The 18,893-nt window shown below is 43.3% G+C and overlaps 1 protein-coding gene across 2 annotated transcripts in view; it reads right to left on the reverse strand.

The window, feature by feature from the left end:
- Positions 1 to 16,576, reverse strand: part of runx3 (RUNX family transcription factor 3) — a 48,766-nt gene extending 32,190 nt beyond the window's left edge. Inside the window, exons 1-2 of one of the 2 annotated variants that reach the window (XM_085390715.1) lie at positions 16,422 to 16,576; positions 15,943 to 16,055 (exon numbers count right to left, since the gene is read on the reverse strand). In XM_085390715.1, the coding sequence (XP_085246841.1) occupies positions 15,943 to 16,000 (58 nt within the window). In that variant the 5' untranslated portion in view covers positions 16,001 to 16,055; positions 16,422 to 16,576. Of the gene's footprint in view, positions 1 to 15,942; positions 16,065 to 16,421 lie in introns of those variants that run through there. The other variant, XM_085390714.1, reaches the window with a different exon arrangement.
- Between the last annotated feature and the right edge of the window lie 2,317 nt (positions 16,577 to 18,893).

The raw sequence follows: 18,893 nt of genomic DNA on the forward strand, positions 1-18,893 counted from the left end.
GCTTGTTTTTTGTAATGTAGGACAGCGGTTCAGAGGGTTTGAGCAAAGCTTTGAAAAAAATTACGCACTGAAAGCACATGAGAAAAAAAAAAGAAATATTTTATGGTAGCAAAGCCACCATCACACTTATCCCTGGTTCACAGAAGACAGCAGCATAAATAATTGCTTTATGTGTTGACACTGTTGGTATTTTTTTTTTTTACCTGATGTGAGAAATCTCCAAATCACAGAAGCTTAGAGCTGTACAACCTGACCTCCCTGAATTAAAACAATAAATAAATCGGATCAGATTAGCTGTCACACTGCCTCTATTTTAAAAAAGCACAGCTGGACTGGGACAGTGACAATGCTGGTGGTATTTTAGTCATCCTCCTGCCCTAGTTCATTATTAATATGTGACCACACGCCCCAGCTATACCCCACTCAGCCTTAATGTGCGCTCCGGGCGCCTGTCACATTTAGACCTCCACATTTCAACATGCAGTTTCTACAGTTTCAGCCGCACAGGCATCGAGGACGGAGCCCGCCGTGCCCCTGAACGATTTTTAATGATCCGAGTGGGCTGAGCCTGAAATCAAGACAGAACTCCTGGAGGACATGTGAAACCCAGGACCCACCTCAAAAAGGCCTCAGCGTATAAGATTCTTGAGCATTCAGGGATGAAAAGAAAACAGATCCTTCAGATATAAATCAAGAAATCACATCATTGTTTACTGACGGTTGCTCTGTGAAAACCTGTGGTTGAGAAGTTGCCTTCATCTGTTTTCCTGGCCTGAATCAGAACAAAAGAAGGGGTCTCCTCAGCATCAGAAAGCATCACACAGTCTGTCTGAAGCACCGCAGTAAAACAAATCTGAAATGGGGCATTTTAGACACTCTGGACAAGTCGAATAAAAAAAAAAAAAAAGGAGTTCAAAGGTTTTGTGGAATCTTTACAAAGTCTTCTGTGAATTTAAAGCCAAAGGAAACCCTGCTTGCTTTGGGTTCTGTGTGCAATGAGTCAGATTGTAAAGACTAATATGAGTATGATCCCTATTAGTGGAGAAACAGCAAAGCCTTTGGGGTCTGTAAAGGTATACCTGGCTCTAAATGCCAACCACACTGCTTTCAGTGCCACTTAAAAGCCACTTTGAAGATGGGGACAGTCTCAGATATGTCGAGATCTCTTTAAAGTTTTTCTTTTTTTTCCCCCCTCGAATATGATCTATTAGCCTGTGTAAACTCCCAGGCTATTTTCAGACATGCACACATAAGCCTTTGGATGGGTAGCTATTCATTTGGAAAAGGGGGCTATGGGGGCAATTAGAAATAGTTTGAGGTTCAGCGATGACATAAGACAAAGATTTCTATCTTTAGAGGAGCTGCGGCGGTCACACATTTCTGTACATTCACAAATTACAGGGCAAGCTTTGGCCCTCAACCCACCGAATGCATTCCTTCCGAAAAGTGTCTGCTCGAATTTCAGCCGGGGGTTTCTGCTCAGTGGAAATCTGAGTGTTCTGAATGGACGACTTCTATGAAATGGAGTTTTATTCCTCTTGGATTAAATTAGCTCTACTTTGGGGCTTGGGGTATTTTTTTGTATGAATGATGAATTCTGTGGTGACTGTGGAACGCCAAGCTTGTTTACCCTTCCCTCCCTTTTTCCCCCTTTTTGCTTTTTTTCAAAATGCAGCTCGCTATGAAATGGACTTTTTCTGCTTGATATGACAAGAGTGTCTGTGATTAGACTTCTAAGCATGATGTAAGTCACCAAAGCCATTTGTGCTAGTCCCCTCAAAGCCAAATCATATTCTAGCGTCAGAGTGTTTATATACACAAGTATATGGAGAAACTTTTAAACAACAGTGAGTGGGTACAGACTGTTTGGGTTTGGGGCTCTTGCTGCTCTGATGCCTGATTCTTTCTCAAATCTTGATTACAGAATGTGTCAGCACATCACAATTGGCGGTCATTTTTGTCCATTTTGATGTTCGGGCAAGAAAATGGGAAACACATTGAACAATTTTGATCATGTAAATTTGCATGTTACTTTTTTCTCCAGCAAGGTCGCCTGTGTTAGTTTTAATGATGGCTGGAATGCATCTGTGTACGTAAACTTTGTTTGAGCTCCTAATGACCCCAAAAGTCTTTATTTTCATTTTCATTTCTATAGTTTTCTTCAGCGTTCACCCCCCACCGCCTGCCGCCTTGTACTCGGGCCCCAGTTTCAGATCCTTGAAGGCATTTAGAGTATATTTGATTCCAGAGATGATGAAGAGGATGGTGACACTTCCAAACCCAGCAGCTAATTACTATGTAAGCATGATGAGCTGTGATCAGGCAGTCACCGGAGGAGACAATGAGCACATTCATCTCATGCATCTTTAATACGCTGCATACATTTTAAAAAAGGTGCAGAGTGGAGCCAAGGGCTTATTAAAGCCTCCTGAATCAATTTAGCAACGTAATGGCTGTTGGGGGAACGACTGCAGCTACGTTTTTATTTCTGTCTGCTGAATGTAAATGGCCTTCTTAAAGACTGCATTCATCTTCAGACCCACCAAACGGTGCTTCATCACTTCATCCCATATTGACTGCATTATGAGTTTGGTAGCGTCGATTTTGACCAGCCCGGTGCTGCAACGCTGGAAAGACGCAACAGTGCGTTTGTTCGACGAATGCAGGAAATCTTCTGAGTGATTATGGCAGAAAAACTAAAATCACACTTTAATGGCAACCAAACAACTGACATGATGACTCTGTAATGCTAATATTTTATAAATCTAAACAGTTTGCGTTGATTACAGGGACTGAAATTATCATAATATAATGGAAATATTTGGCACAGCATGTAGTTGTCAAATTAAGATTTTATGTTCAAAATACTTAAGTCTAACAAATACACCCAATTAAACTCCAACCAAATCATTATTTAGGTTATTAAATAATTTCTTGTTATGCCAAACTTCTGAAACGGCTTCACTCTAAACCTGTAATTAAATATTTGAATTCTATATGTAATTATTTAAAGCAACACAACTCAAACTAGTGCAGAAACCAACGTGTACCCATTTATAATACAGCCATTATAATACTCACTGGGGCAAAATTAGGAGCAAAAATAACACAACTGCACTGCAAGTGTTCGTACTTTGCACACAATGCAGAATCATTTCGATTCGATAATCTGACAGGTGCTTGCACACCGTTTGCGATCAGCAGCCTGCCACGCCCATATAAGGTAACATCTTTGCTGCACCGTGTCATAGAGAAAGCAAGCTGTTCTAATTGAGAAGCCACTGAAGTAAGACAGAAATTGAAACCAATTGAAAGGTACACTTTCTATAATGTTTCAACATAAGCGATTTTAGTAAAAACAGACAATGACAAGCAGACTCTGGGAACGGGAAATAAAATGATAAAAATGGGTGTGGAATTAATTGTGAAAAATAAAATCGACCACAAGACAAAGAAGGAAGTAGCCGCCTAACCTGTGAGCCCAAGACAAGAGACACTTATGTCCACAAAATAAATGTTCAAGTGATGAAACCCAGCAAGGATGAAAGGCCACCGATTTCAGTGCATAACTAACTGCATTAAATATTGTTTTCTGTCAAGTACATTCTAATATTTAATAAGACGAGTGTTTAGATTTTCCCTAACAGCCAACAGAATGAACACATTTTGATGAATGAAACAGTCGCTGTTAACTTTGAAGTAACTGTGTGGGGTCACAGACGTCTTTGTGCCTCGGTGATGTTTTTAAATGCTTCTGAGCATAAATGTGTTAATGCTCCTCTACATATGGTATAAAGAGTGCAATGGAGATTATAAAGTTATATGGGGACTCGACTAATATAAGTATGTCTTTTAACATTCGAGGCTTTGATTTTATTATTGATGCTTTGCTGCTAAACTTGTGGCTAACAGCCTGAGAGCCGGAAGATTTACTGCTGCGAAGCCTGAATGCTCAACGTGACAACGACACCGGATCAACTGGCAGAGACCATCCTCGTTAAGTTATTTTTCCATAAAAAGTGATTAGGAACAACAATTAATGGAATCAGAAGATGATAAAGACAACAAGAGCCAATAAGAAGTAAAATAAGTGAGTTCTGTTGCTAAGCAGCTTGGTGAGTTGAGGGTTAAAAGATGATTCGTGCCTATGTAGTTTTTGCAAAACGGCAATTGTTTCTACTCCAAATAAAAATGTAAATTTACCATGAACAACGCGCGCATCTATTCTATTAAATGCTGCTTCAGCTTACGTCCTTAATGCCCACTAGCTTACGGAAACTAATGGTTGCGTAAAAAATGCCACTTTATTGTCAGTTTCCCACTTTGGTATTTGTTAATAATACTCCAGTTTTTTCATTTGAGTAGAATTTGACTTGTCATGGAGCATTTTTGGATTGTTGTGGCTGTTTTAAAGAATCTGCTGCAAGTCAGTTTAGGTCCCCCTCCTCCCCACCCATCCTTTCAATGCCAGTTCACCCCACCCCCGAGCCAGGCGGGGGGGAACTCGCCGTAAACCTCGGTGTCACGGTCGCTCCGCCCTCACATCATCCGTCGGGTACACTCACCCAACGATGACAGTCAGAGGACTGTGATGTGGTTGGCAGGCCTGTTTATTCTTTGGAAACCCACTAAAAGTAGCATTGGATGGTAAGCTCACCAAAAGGCCCCAGTGCTATTATAGGAGCACTTTTGGGTTGAGTTTTGATCTGGTGGGTTTGTAAATAGGGCCCTGCCTTGCTGCGGGGCACCACTTTTGGGCTATATTGTTTAGTATGACCTGAAGAAGCTTTTTGATATTCAGGGTGATTTGTAACGTGGAACAAAATGCAAAGCCTTAAACTGGAGGCATATAGGCTTGTATACTCTACAAGAGCACCAGTATACGTTTCTCATAATGTTGATGATGATGGACAAAAGGCCTTGAAAATGTGCCCTGCTCTACTTTTACTGAAGGACAGATTGCATTTTTTTCTTTCTTTATTTACCCGAGTAAGTCAGTATAACTTTTAAATCTAAATGAGACCCATAAATACGTCAACTCCCCTATTTTTTTCAGTTGTGGTTTTTAGTGTGAGCTATAATCATTTCTCATCTTTCTTTGTCTCCGTGTCTCTGTCTATTTGTGTGTAACGACACACACACACAAACACATATGCACACAAATGCACAGTGTTTCTCCTTTTCTGGCGAGAGCTTCTGATGCAAGGACGGCAATCTGTAATCTGTAGTAATTGCATGTTGCAGAAAAACATTTTTCCGCTGTGGTAATCGCTGCAATATGTGCAGTTGTGTTGCCAAAGTGACAGCACCCCCACCCCCTACAGTTTCTCTCTCTCACACACACATGCAGACACACACACGGACTGTCCTCAATCACTTTGACTTTGCCAAATGTGGCCGAAATTTTGGAGAGTGCTCCTCTCCTCACGGGCAGACAGGAAAAGAGACGAGCAAATGTAGTAGTGTGAGTGGTAAACACATACACGCACACACTTGTGTACACACACCTGTGCCGCTGTCATGCTGCTGCATTCACCTTCTGCAAAAGATTTACAGTTCCTGACAGTGACAGTTTAACTGCCATGCAGCCCCGGTGCCAGAGCCGTGCCAGAGCCCAGCTGCCGCACACAGATCGGCAGACAAATCTTTCACAGGAGCCACATCAATTCACTTGCCTCTCTCCGTTTTACCAGGTATCGCACAGTGCGAGCAGGTGACATTAACACGAGTCCGACTCTAATCCCCTGATCTTGTTTGTAAAGTTGTCTCGGAGAGCCGAGTTCCTCCTGATTACTGGAAGTTGCAGCCGCATTAAATTCAGGCGGTGCAGTGACGGTCTGTGGCTGAACCAATGATGCGCGTTGATGCTAACCATCGTCTACCATTTTCAACACGCTGACACCAACATCTACTCGACTCTGTTGGACTGTGGCTCGGGTTTATGAGGTCATCACCACCGTGAGACCGAGGGCAAACTATGGTGTGTGTGCAGAAGAAAAAACCCAACACAGCTTAGTTGCTTCACTTCATACTGCCTCAGCAGAGAATCTCTCTCGCTCTCCGGCTGTCTGTCATTTCAGCCCAGCAAAGCAGCGACACACGTTTATGATATCATTACTCACCGCGTCATCGCCCCCTTTTGCCCAACAGAGCCCCCAAAGTATGTCAGCCCCGGCTGTGTCACCACACACACCTACTAGAAGGACAGCTAATACTCAGAGACATTTATAGATACACAGCACAGACACCAAGATTGCAACCAGACTGTGTGTGCAAACCTTTTCCTCTCTGGGCTGCTACTCTGACTGCTGAAGCCATCCAACCTCCCAGCAGTTGAACTTCCCTGTGTCTCTAATGGAGTCTCTCTGTCAGATCAAACAGCTCCCACTGGCGAGGAGAGGAGACAGATCGCAGCGCTGGAAGCCGTTCAGTCTGACAGCCCAAACACGTTTGACTGGCAACGCAGCCTGCGTCTACTCTTCCATCGCTGGAGATCCCACACAAATATAGTAGCGCCACCAGAGAGGGGAAAAGGGGGTGAAGAGTAGGGAGGGGGTAAAGGAGCCCGTCAGCTCAGAAAATAAGTTGTGAGGCGTCCCGCTCGCACAAAAGCAAAGCCCAAAAGCTCGGCTTTTTCTCAAAATGAAATCGCATGTGAGCCGAATATTAGGAAGTGCACATGGCTTCCAGCAACCACCAAGCCATTATAGCAGAGGCTGTAAACCACATTTTCACCAGCAGACAATGCCTCTTTGTGCGTGTTGTGTGGCGGTCCCCACTCGATGGCTCTCAAAGAGAAACGCTACATGTTTAAAAGCTAAAGAGAAGTATAGCTGATGAAGAGCAAGTGTCACTTTTAATATCTGGTTAATTAGTGGCAGTCGTGACAGGAGGGGCGAGCAAGACAGTCTGCCCTCGTTTAGCCCCATGGCGAGGGAAACCTTTGATGTGGTTGCACATGGAATGCTGTTGTTCATTCCTCTCTGCAACAAAAGCCACATGTTTTACTTTTTGAGACGAGGTTTCTGTTACTTTAAACTGTGAAGGAGCACGGCAAGGTATGTAACGTGTGACACGAACGGCACGAATGCTGACAGGCAAAACGCACGAATGTTTTGTTATTAGTGGTGTTGTGCATTTAAAATCAAAAGCCTTAGTCATCACTGCTCGCTGTGCATGTGCACACATTCAAAGTCGCTTTACGGGGACACACAAATCCAGACAATGTTCATGTTTTTGACTTTTAAGCTGTTGTCATCAGCGTTCATCTCTTCCAGCTCCTCTCGTCGCTGAAGGGACTCTCTCTCGAGGGTCATTCCAGGTTCTGTCACACTCATTCAAGTGCAGAGAGACTTCAAAGAGCCCCCAAATATTGAATTTGCATTTATTTCCCTCTTCAGAGGGTCAGCCTCCCGAGCACCATCTGACTCACTGCAGAATTCGACCAGATTTGAACAGGAACCCGGCGCTGGTTTCCTGACAAGTGTCCATGCCACTTTCCTCTGCAAACGTGAGACAACTCTTGGAAAGTACTCGACTGGCCCTCTGGGCTTTTCATCGTAAGGAAACAAGGGTGTGGTGGCCCTCAGCCTGCAAGCCAAACAGTTTTGGAAAGCACTTAGATGCATAATACTGTCATCCCTCATAAATTTAATCTTTTGCACAGTAAATGATTATTGTCAATCACTGCGATTGATTACAAAGTAATCCAAAAGAAAGTGAATTATCTCCAAATGTCACTCAGTCTTGCATGTAGCCATGTGTCTGTGTGTCTTTTTTGGGTCGATTCCCAGTTTTAGATTAAGTAAACTCAATTGAAGGCAAAAACGTATTTTCACTAGAGTCCTTCCATTCAAGTCATTACGCCAGTCAAATACTAGGTATAATTGTACTCCAGGAAACCATCCGCGGGTCTGAAGTGACTGAATGTTTCCTCTCATCATCTCCATCACTAATCAGCAGTGGCATTGCCCGAGTACAGTTAGCACCCCGGCCACGTGGAGCTTGCATAGTAAGGCAGGACTTTCCCTTCTTTGACTCAGAGCCTGAGGCGTCCATCGAGGCTTTGCTGTAACTGCACTCTAATCCCCTGATTGCTGTGTTTACGCCCGGCATGTCGCTGCTCCACGTCAAGGCGGCCACAGCTAACGACGAGCTAATGACACAACGATGACAAGGAGCGTTTGTAAACCCAATCAGTAGCCTCGAGTCTGGCTGCCTGGTGATTAGGTTAATCAAACTTTATACTGACTGAAAGACTGGCTTGCTGTCTGCCTCTTATGTCATCACGCTGATTAAAGGGGAAAAGCTGTGTTCACGTCCATCAGGCTCGTCTGACACACACATACACACACACGTCTTTCTGCCAGGTTGGCAGTGTTAACAGATTCGGCTGTCTTACTATAAAAGTGGAAAGATGAATGCCTCCATTTAGCTGAGAACTTCATCTAACGTAGCCTTAACCAATCAGCTAGATAACCATGTAGCAAGAAACTAGATTAGCTATTTTAAAAAAAGTTAACAAATGAACAGATGACCAAAATAAAGATGCTAAATATATAACAAATAGTCAAAAAGGGCTAAAAAACACTTGAAATCGCTTACTACAAGTACACATACATAAGATGAAACTGTTACCTAACATTGTGGCTAATTAGAGGCTAACCATGTTGAAAGAGCTAGCTAAAATTCTAAATAACAATTTGGAAAATTCTTAGCTACCGGTATGGATTCGTGGTTGAAAGGGCTAGACAGAAGAAACCATCTTGAAATGTTGCCTAAAATAATTGATAAGAATCTGAAATTGATGACTAAACATAAAGAGTAGCAACTAAAAGTAAGTAAACCAGTTCCTGTTGATACCTGAGACAGTGGTTTAGGCGTTGTCTCAATTTCACTGCCTCTTACCCGAATTCAGCCGAAATAGTCTTCAGCTCATGGATGGATAGATGTAAATGGTAAATGGTCTGTATTTGTAAAGCGCTTTCCTAGTCCTTAAGGACCCTAAAGCGCTTTACACACTCAGTCATCCACCCATTCACACACACATTCACACACTGGTGATGGAAAGCTACATTGTAGCCACAGCCACCCTGGGGCGCACTGACAGAGGCGAGGCTGCCGGACACTGGCGCCACCGGGCCCTCTGACCACCACCAGTAGAATGAGACATTTTGATAACTGAAAGCACACATCGTGATGAAGATGTAGTTTAACATTTCTTGAAAAGGTTTCTTGACTCCTTCTTACTGAGCTTTAGGGGCAGCCCAACTCCAGATGTTGGGGACCACTTCTACAACACTTCATATCTAACAGGATAAAATAAATTGAGTCTCTTTCCAAGTCACAAGATTTTCAAAGTTTTACAGTCTCACAGGAAATGCTTATTTGGTTACCACCATCTCAGTCCCGACATTACAGTAGTAACCACAGTACACAGTAGTCGGTTAAATATTTTTTTAAGCTTGCAACACCTTATAAAATCATGAAGGCGGTTGCTGATATTTTCCTGTTAAGTCCTGTGTGTGTTTAGTCACCATGTGGGTAATTCTGCTGGACTAAGGCATCAGGAGACCATATGTTAGTCCTGACCAGCTATTATGGTGAGGTCATACAGCATTTACAGCGGGGAAAACGTCAAAGTCATCATGTTGACATGCACGGTCCTCTCTGAGTCAGCACGGGGAGGAGTCTGGCGGTGGACTTGGATATGTGCGTGCACGCAGCCTATACACATCACCGCCGGTCTGTACGTTTACGCTCGTGACGGCTGCGATCGTGAGAACGGTATTTGCAGCAGACAGAGTGACCTCAGTGCAGACAGACTAAGGAGAAGAAATGGAGGGGCCACTTCTGCTGCACAGCTGAGGGGGAATCCCTGGCATGGTGTTTCCTACTGAAATAATACAGAAGTGAGCAGCTGCAGAGAAAGTACAGGCTCCCTGAGTTTACTTTAGGGCAAAAACCTGCTGCAGCACAGGGACAGGAGATCGTTATCTTAATTCTGCATGAAGTTTCACAATGTAGACAAATACGGGAATAATATACGGGCAGCATTTGTGGAGGAAGTAGATAGTAATTTTAAATTAATTTAAGGAAACATCTTTTTTTAAACGAGTAGTCAGACATTTTGGGAAATATACTGGAAGAAAAAACTTAATTGAGAAACAAAGCGTAAAACTAATTTTGGCTTTTACAAGGGGGGGAGGGGGGCAAGTGTCAGACTGTTTCTTATCCAGACGCTGCGACTTCCTCGTCGCTGAGCGCTTCAAAAGACACAGAATCTGACCACAGAGCCGTCAGACACATGATGCCAATTGTCATTATTATTCTTTAGCTTTTGTAGCTATGAAATAAAACTGTTAAAGCCAGACGCAGGTTTGCCACACTTGCTAAGCTAAGCTAACTGGCAGTATCAATACTATGTGAGAGTGATATCAGTCATTACATCTCAGACAGTACGTTTTTCCCACGATGTCTGACTAATTCCTCAGTAATATGTTGGTCATAGTAATACGTCTTTGTTTTGGGTTTTTTTCCCAATTCGCCCACCCCCACCCTCTTCAGTGCTAAAGACAAAAAGCACATTTAGTTGGCGCGTTACTGCAGCATCGTTACTCATCCGTTTCCCCCGATGAGCCTGAGAGAAAACTAAAATCCCATTTTTGAAATGCTCTTTCCACAAAAATCAATTCCCTGTGGTTAAAGTTATGTTTGAGGGGAGGGAAGAAGCAACCCAAAAAACATGTTTTATTGCAGCAATGACAATTAGCTGTATGTAAACAAGTCAAGAAAAAAAATTCTGGGAAAATGGAGGAAAATAGAGAATCAGAAAACATTTCATTGCCTGCAGCCGCTCACATCCTATCATTATCTGCATTTTTCCTCCACCGTAATTAAGTGTTTTCTTTATTGCTTATGGGAAGGAGGATAGGCTATAAGGATGTTTTGAGCATGATTAAAGTTGGTCATAATGAAGTGAAGATTCAGTGTGGAGGAAGGATTTTTGTCTGTGAAAAACACTGCCTTTAATCCTTCTGATGGTGACAGAATGAGTTGCTCTGAGCCTTAGATCTTTGCTAACCTTTCACACATGATAAAGTACTCTTTCTTTGCTCGCCATTTCATTTAAAAAAAAAAATTAGAAGTTTCTGCCTGCTGATATGTTTCTGAACATGTGGGATCTCCATAAGTTTGAGTCAGTTTATGTGCCGCGGCGCAGACCCATGCCTGCCCATTAAAGTAATTTGTGGGTTAGAATGCGACTGTAATGTCAAAAACAAAAGTGCGCAGGAATCGGCGTTGTGCTTAGTCACAGGCAGTTTTTGCTTCACCTCTTTTACTGCCGCAGAAGAGATGCTGTCGACAACATCAGCCTAACGACAAAGGGAGGGGTCCGAACAACAAGTCCTCTTCATCTGAGTCAAGCGCAGGACACGGCTCTCTAATTGTAGCCAAATCCCTGAAAGCAAACTAAGCCTGTGATGAAACAAATGCTTATTTCAGGTTTTACTAAGAATTGTTTATCTTATTTCCAGTTTTGCCGAAAATTGCAAGCAAATTCCATGCACCGGCATAATTGCTGCATAAATTTAGGTTAATAATACATAAATTAGCTAACAATAATACTCCTGTTTTTTCTGCAATCCCAGCCTTACCATGTAATAAGCTGTGAGGCCGGCCTGTGGTTTAGGGCGTAGGTTTAAAACAAAATTAAATAGCCAAATTGCAAGAGGAGCTTTTCCTTAATTTAGCTGTCCGCTGTGCAGGATGAATGAGATCATGAAGAGTCTAATAACAGTTTGGATTTAATCATTTTAACGTATGAAATATCATCAGCTCGTAAGCGAAGCAAATTAACCGTAAAGAGATGACTCACCAAAGTTGAAGAGACTCATCCGGTATGGGCATTACTTTTTAGAAATAAAGCTCGAGAGTTTTATATTGTGATCATTTCCACCTCATTATCCAATTACAAGTCTGCATATTTTCCTCCAGACATATAGTTTGTTCCCGAAGAAGTTGGTCTAGACATCATAAATTCCTCTGACATCACTTGCATCATATCAGGAAATTTTTCAGTCATTTTTTTAAAAAATATAAGACTATAGTGCATTTTCAGTTCTCTTGCTTCAAACGTCAGATTTCTCTCGGTAACACACCCGCAGGAAGTTTATTGCTTTCACAGCAGCAATGCATGGTCAGATTAGAGTTTAACGTGCGAGGAGCCGAGTCGCGCAGCAGCCTCGGATCGTTTGCACCCTTCGCAGGATGCCGGTTCGCAGCCAGCACACCTCCAGTTTACTTTCCAGCAGATTCACAGAAACATGCCGGGAGTGTTTATTGAAAGAAGTTGCTCAACCTTTCAGAGCGCTTTTTTATTTTTTTAAAGTCGGAGAAACCTTTAAAAACAAAAATCCATATTATCAGATTGGCTGCAAAGAATTTGGCCCCTGTGGTCGCTTGCTAACCACCAGAAAATTGTATTTACTACTACACTTAACACAGCTTTAACCTTGACCAGTGCAGAGCCGCTGTTTTCAGCCAAAAGTCTGCAAGGGCGGAGGCACGTTTAGGATTAGTCGACCACATAATCAGCACGCCCCTCTGCATGCTCTACCTGGAAGCCATCTTACTGGCAACCCTCCCGCTCCCCACCCCCTCCCACTAAAAGTGTGCCCCATAACGTTGTGTTGACAGCCGGTGAAAGCAGCGAGACGGACCAAAAAGTAAATAAGTACCTCCAAAAACATTTACAGCCCTAATCAAGTCCAGAGCGCTGCTTCCATCCAATATGCCTTCAGAGTTTTATAAATAGATATTACACTGGGCTAAATTGGAGACAGGATTTCGCCGCTCTGTGGCTGTCATGCGTTTTCTATTATTTGCTTTCACTTTAAAATATTGGAACTCTTAATATCTTGTTACAGATTTCAGCCAGCTCAGCCAGTCTTTTTGTTTTGGCGTCACTCGGGGGCCTCGCACTCAGCAGGATTTTGAACGGGCTCCATTCAAGCATGTTAATTTAAGAGAGGAGAAAAAAACATTCACCATGTGACTTGTTATTAATAAATTCAGCAGAGGCCGGCTATGTGTTCAGTTAAATTTATAGCCATTTTTTTGAGCTACTGTATAAGGCCTTTTTATTTGTCAGTGGTTCTGAGGCAGAAATTCATCGTAAGTTTTATCCTCTGTGAATGATTCATTTTGATGCATATAAAGGGTATTTTTCTCATACTGCCTTTTCCCCCTTTCTAACACTTGTAGAGCAAACAAGACCACCTCCCAGAAGCCTCGAAAATACAACTCATTCTCACATACGAGCCTTCACTTCAATTCACGCAACTCAATAAGCCAAACATATAAAACCATTCCCACCCTAATAAACTGAGGCCTTTTTCTCCGCCACAAAGGGAGCTGGCTCCCAAGAGTGTTAAAAAAAATCAAATGGGACTCTTGAATGTAAAACAGCCTGCAGGGAACACAGCGGCCCTTCCAAGTGGAGGGAAATGTGGTGACAGCTACTGAGCCAAGGAAATGACCCAGCACACAGCTGCTGTAAGGCAGGTACCCCACCTGATGCAAACGCTGCCAGCACTAAGGATCGGAAAAGTCAGTAAAGTTTATACAACCTTGCTTCACGGGGGGAAAGTCCAGTGTTTTTTTTAGGAGCTACCGAGTTTTTTTTTTTTTTTTTTTTTTTTCAAAAGGTCTCAGAAATGCTGCTTTCTGATTAAATAGTGGTGCTGATGTGTAAGGGTTAGCAGGTGTAGCCTCATTGTGGTTTTTATCAGCAAACTGCAGCAGCTCTGCGAGTCTGCATCAGATTACCATGTCGCAAAGCTCTCCCCGTTGCTGCCTGTTTCTTTCACAACGGGCTATCAGACTATTAGCTTTTTCTTGTGATCTATACAAAGTTAAAGTTGACGAGAGCAACGGTGTCTGTTCCCTTTGTGCGTGTGTTGTGCGCTCATGTGTGTCTCAGTGTGTGTTTGTGTCTCCATGAACTTTAGCGGAGGACTGAGGTTTCTGAGGTGAGGCGTCCTCTCGCTTCTCACGCGAAGTGCATCTGATGTTGCACATCACATGTGTCGTCTGTCTGCTCTGTGAGATCGGTTGAAATATCTAAAGTTACCGAAATAACACTTATAGACCGAAACCGTCTGTGTATGGTGCTGATATTTTTGTTACAGTCTTTGTTTCCTTTTAGCTCCAATGAAAATGTAACATGATTTGAAACAAGACATGTTAAAGATCAGAATGATCTTGGATGACTGTGTTTTTCTAAATGAATAAGATGCTAGTATTTCCTGACATCTGAGGAGATGAATGCAGTATTTCCATAAGCTTCACGTCACACTGCATTAAAGTCAGAGCTCAGGAAGCCAGACATTTAACAGTCTTCTTGATTTTCTGTAACCGTTCCTCTTAATTTCAGTTTGATTTGAGTCTAAAAAAGAGAGCATTGGCCAAATTGCTTTGCCTGTGTAATGCAAGTTGTTAAACTAACCGCTGGGGTATTTTGCTTACATGAGGTAGTCCTGGTTGGAAATGCTTTCAGATTGAACTGGGGGATTTAATGAGTCTTGGCCTTTGTTCTCGTGCAGTTCGGTTTCAGTCTCCTGACAGAGCGAATTGTAAAAGGATATTGCATGTTCACTAATGATTTCCAATGGTTGATCACCATTTTAAATGCTCGTCTCTTCTTTTCCCCACCCTTCTGACCTACTGTCTCCTTCTGCCACCTCAGTGCTCTGCTAGGGTTCAAAAACAAAAAGAAAATCAGGTCCCCCGAAAGCACATTACGTTAGAGGTTAAAAGACAGCAGGCGTGAACCCTGAAGTTGGTGACACACTGATCTGTAAAACGGTGAGGAGATAAAGGGATGCAGATCCAGCGGTTAAAGAGAAGAAAAGGGGGGCCTGAGCTTGTCATGAGGAAACTATAAATGCCTGAGTGTGTGTAGAAGCTGTGAGAACACTAGAACATCATCTCCTGTCACTGCGGTTCCACTGAGGATATCAGAGGATTGCTCTCATGTGAGACACAGATGTACAGAGTGTGTGAGGCTCTGCAGATTTTAAGATATACTCTGCAAACAATTACCAACTGGTAGTGCTTCTCCTGTGGCTGTCTCTAATTAACACGGCAACAAGGCCTTAATTGGGGGGGCGGGGGTATCTCCTTTTTTTCCCTATTGCCTCTCAGCGGCTGTCTCGGTGGCTGTTTGAGGAACTGTAAGAAAAACTCTGCCACCGTCGGATTAACAACTCGAGTGTCAACGCTGCTTCGTCTCAGTGTTTTTCACGACTTACGGGAATAAACAGGATGAGGACTGAAATCAGGTAAACGTTGCGCTCTCGCTCTCCATCTCGAGAGCTTAACTGCAAATAAAAAGCCGCCTGATTGGAATTGCCATGGCAACAAATGGCTTCTTCACTGAGGCTCGTCACCGAGCATAGTGCACTCACCTCACCGCACAGACCAAAAGTACCTCCTGGAAGTAAAGCAGAGAGAGCCTAATATGTTTTTTCTTTTCTCTTTTATTGTATTGCCGTGTTCCAGTAAGGGGCCCAGTCACATGGAGCCTCTGAGCTCGTATTCTCACTGAGAGAGCGCCGAGTTTCACTTGATAATGAATGTCTGTGGTGAGAATCCCATTATGGCGCTACTCCATCAAGCCTACAGAAAACACAGGAGCTGAGAGGCCTTTATGGGACATATCAGATGAGAGCTACTGTGCAAATCACACCCTCCTTTATGAACCTATTTCACAGCACACGTGACAGACAGATAAATGCATTCAAACGCTACAAGAAGCAACTCTCACATTTCACTGTGGAACTGTCAGTGCTTTTTTTGTCAAACTGACAGCACTGCACGTTGAAAACAATGGTCAGAGGGTGAGCAGAGCAGAGTGGAGAGGGCAGGATCAGCACTTACCTCTTAGTAGACTGCTGCTGTAGTTGGAGAAGGAGTCAAAGATGCTGTTGGATGCCATGACAGAGAAGCCAGAATGGTGTGGAGCCCTCGCTGAAGTCAATCTCCACAGACTTCTGAGAGAGGGGGGCAAGAAACAGGAGGATTGAAACACAAAAATAAAAGTGTAGCATAAAAAGAAGTGAAGGGAGGAAGGAGAGCACAAGAGGACAAAACTCCTGGAGCTCCGAGACTCTTTGCAACCAAGAATCTAGGGTTTGTGACTACCACAGGAATCCCAAGCCACAAGCTTGCAGAGAGAGCAGCAGCATGTGTTAGCAGCAGCACCACAAGACATTTGAGAGAGAGAGAAGTGAAGAGAAGAGGGTCAGAGGCAGAAAGAAAGAAGAAACAGAAGAAACAGCAAATGTGGTTGAGAGAAAAACAGTTTAAACAAAGGCAGGCATCAACATTTGGGTCTCCAGGTGCGGAGGTGGACTCACCAGGGCTGGAGATAAGAGGGGGCCCCACCTAACGGTGCCCGGGTGGCGTAAGCAGGCTGACGGGGGCGGGGGGCCGCTTTTGTGGTGGTCTGTCAGCGGCCTGAAGGTCTGAGGTTAGCCAGCTAGCTTGTTAGCGTGGTCTGTCTCTTTCTCTTCCACGATGGTGGCGGCCTGACTGGAGCGTCAGTGCTAGTAAAAGGCTAAAAGCCACAGTCTATCTGCATCCTCCTCGCCATCCTCCACACAGACACACACTCCCCTCCGTGAGTGGTGGAGCCCACGTCACATGTCACGTGAGGTCACCGGGCCTTTCCCTCCCACCCTCCTTCCCCTCCCTCCCGTCTTCTCCTATCGTCTTTGCCTTTTCTCTGGTTTCTCTTTTCGGGTTGTACTTTCCATGGTTCTTCTTCTCTGACTCGCCGTCTTCATTCTCACTTTTCATTGGTCGTCCAAGTTTTGGAAATATTCTATTTTCTTTTGAGTTCAAACCAGGCAGCGGCCTGCGTCGCTGTGGCTCACTGAGGTTTGCAGAAAGAGCACTAAAAACCACTGCAGAGGAGCTGAAGAGACATTCAGATGTATTAAGCCCAAGACAAACACAGGAGAGAGAAAAAGACAGGACTGAATCAGATGAGGAGAAATAGAAAATGAGAGATAGCTGTGGCTTGAGGAGACAGGAAAGTGTTGTCTCTAACTGCCGAACAACACTGAGCATGCTGTGTATACTGTGTATGTGTGTCCTGTGCTAGTTTTATGTTTGTCTGACTCACGGCACATCTGTGTTTGTAAGAACCGGTGGTTTTGGGCCTGCAAAACCTCCACCCTCACTTACCACTTGATAGTATCATAATCTTAGTCTCATCAGAAGCCGAACGGCTCGACTCTGCCCGGGTTCTCTCCTCTGCCATCAGCCTTTGAAGTTCCCTTTTTTTCTCTCTTTATTTTGCCCTCTTTTATATTCATGTACATTTAATTCTCACACAGCTGAACCTGCATAATGCAAAAATAAAACTTTGTGTCCACGTCACAAAATCTTTAAATATTAATTATATGCGTCCCTTTTTTTTTCTAACCTGAACTTCCTTATGCAATACAAAAGATATTTTTATAAAACTTTAGTATTTGCGGGCAACTGAAGTCTCTTTCCCCTGTGAAAGTGCAAAGCGATTTAACCTGATTGTGGTTTTCACACTTTTTCATTTTCTGGGTTGAATTTAAGAACGGAAAAGTGTTCACTGATGTGGCTGCTTGTACTACCCGAACGGCGTGAGCCCAATATGTGATAGCATATCACATATTGTGTTATTTTTGGAGATTTTGAACTATTTATTTGGAAGTTTCATCTGTAGTTATGAGCAAAACAGGAAATGGTTCATGTAGTTTCAGACTGCGAGAGAAATTAAGGCGCGGCACGACAGGCAAAAAGATAGTTAACAGAGATTTTGTTTCTACGGTATATTTTGTTTCAGACCGGTGGGAAGAAGATATCAAAATAAACCATCAGGTGATATTGATGCAAATTAGAGCATAATTAATGAGATAGAATCATCACTGAGTAAATTCTCATGGTGTTATCTGTCACTTCATTTCTATTGAAGATGCATGTGCATATCTCCATATCTAAGCTGTGTTCTCAAAATGACTTTGTTCACATGCACTTGGCTGTGCATCACCTCGACTGTAATACACCAAACGTTCTTTTATTTGGTCTATAGCCTCAAACTTTCTGTTTTGTTGTTGACAGTGTTTTATTATTTATGAAGGAAAGATAAAATATTTTCTATGTCTTTTTTCTTTTTACACCTTAGACTGTACCAAAAAAAGAAACCGTGCTCTAAAATGAAAGTTTCAGAATGAACTTTGCACCTGACGTTATTCACTGTTTACATCTCCTGGGAAAACTATGCAAATCGTGCTTACTTAGACAGATAGCTCTTCATGTGCGTATTGGAAATACTCAAACTATTTTTAATATTTCCATGTGAGTTCGTTTATTTTACCCGTGGTGGCTCTCGTTAGCAGAGTTACTGTGTGCAGCCATACTGTTAGGCTGCGATCTTGCAGCACAGCATCTGCATGTGTGTGCAAATAACTGGCATTTGCAGACCTCTGGGATGCTCACTTCCTCTCTCCTTTCTCCTGTCTCCCAGTGACACACTGACCATGTCTGGCCATGGGACAACAGACCCAAACCACCGTCTGGTCACTCATGTGACCCACTCGCTTTCCCTGGAAACCTGTGTGTGTGTGCGCGCGCGTGTGCGTGTGTGTGCGCATGTTTCTGTTCTGTTTCTGCTTCACACCTTGTTGTGTATGGATGTCAGCCCACATCTGCTAATTGCTGGACAAACCTGCTGCATGGACCACAGCATGTGTTTGTATGTGTATATACAGTACCATGTTCTGAACGTGTGTGTGTGTGTGTGTGAGAGAGAGAGAGGGAGAGCTTGCCGCTCTTCCTGGTAGGCCGCA

Source organism: Rhamphochromis longiceps, linkage group LG19 (genome assembly GCF_057381845.1).
Source record: "Rhamphochromis longiceps isolate RC_006_pf linkage group LG19, R_longiceps_female_GT1.1, whole genome shotgun sequence".
NCBI lineage: Eukaryota > Metazoa > Chordata > Actinopteri > Cichliformes > Cichlidae > Rhamphochromis > Rhamphochromis longiceps.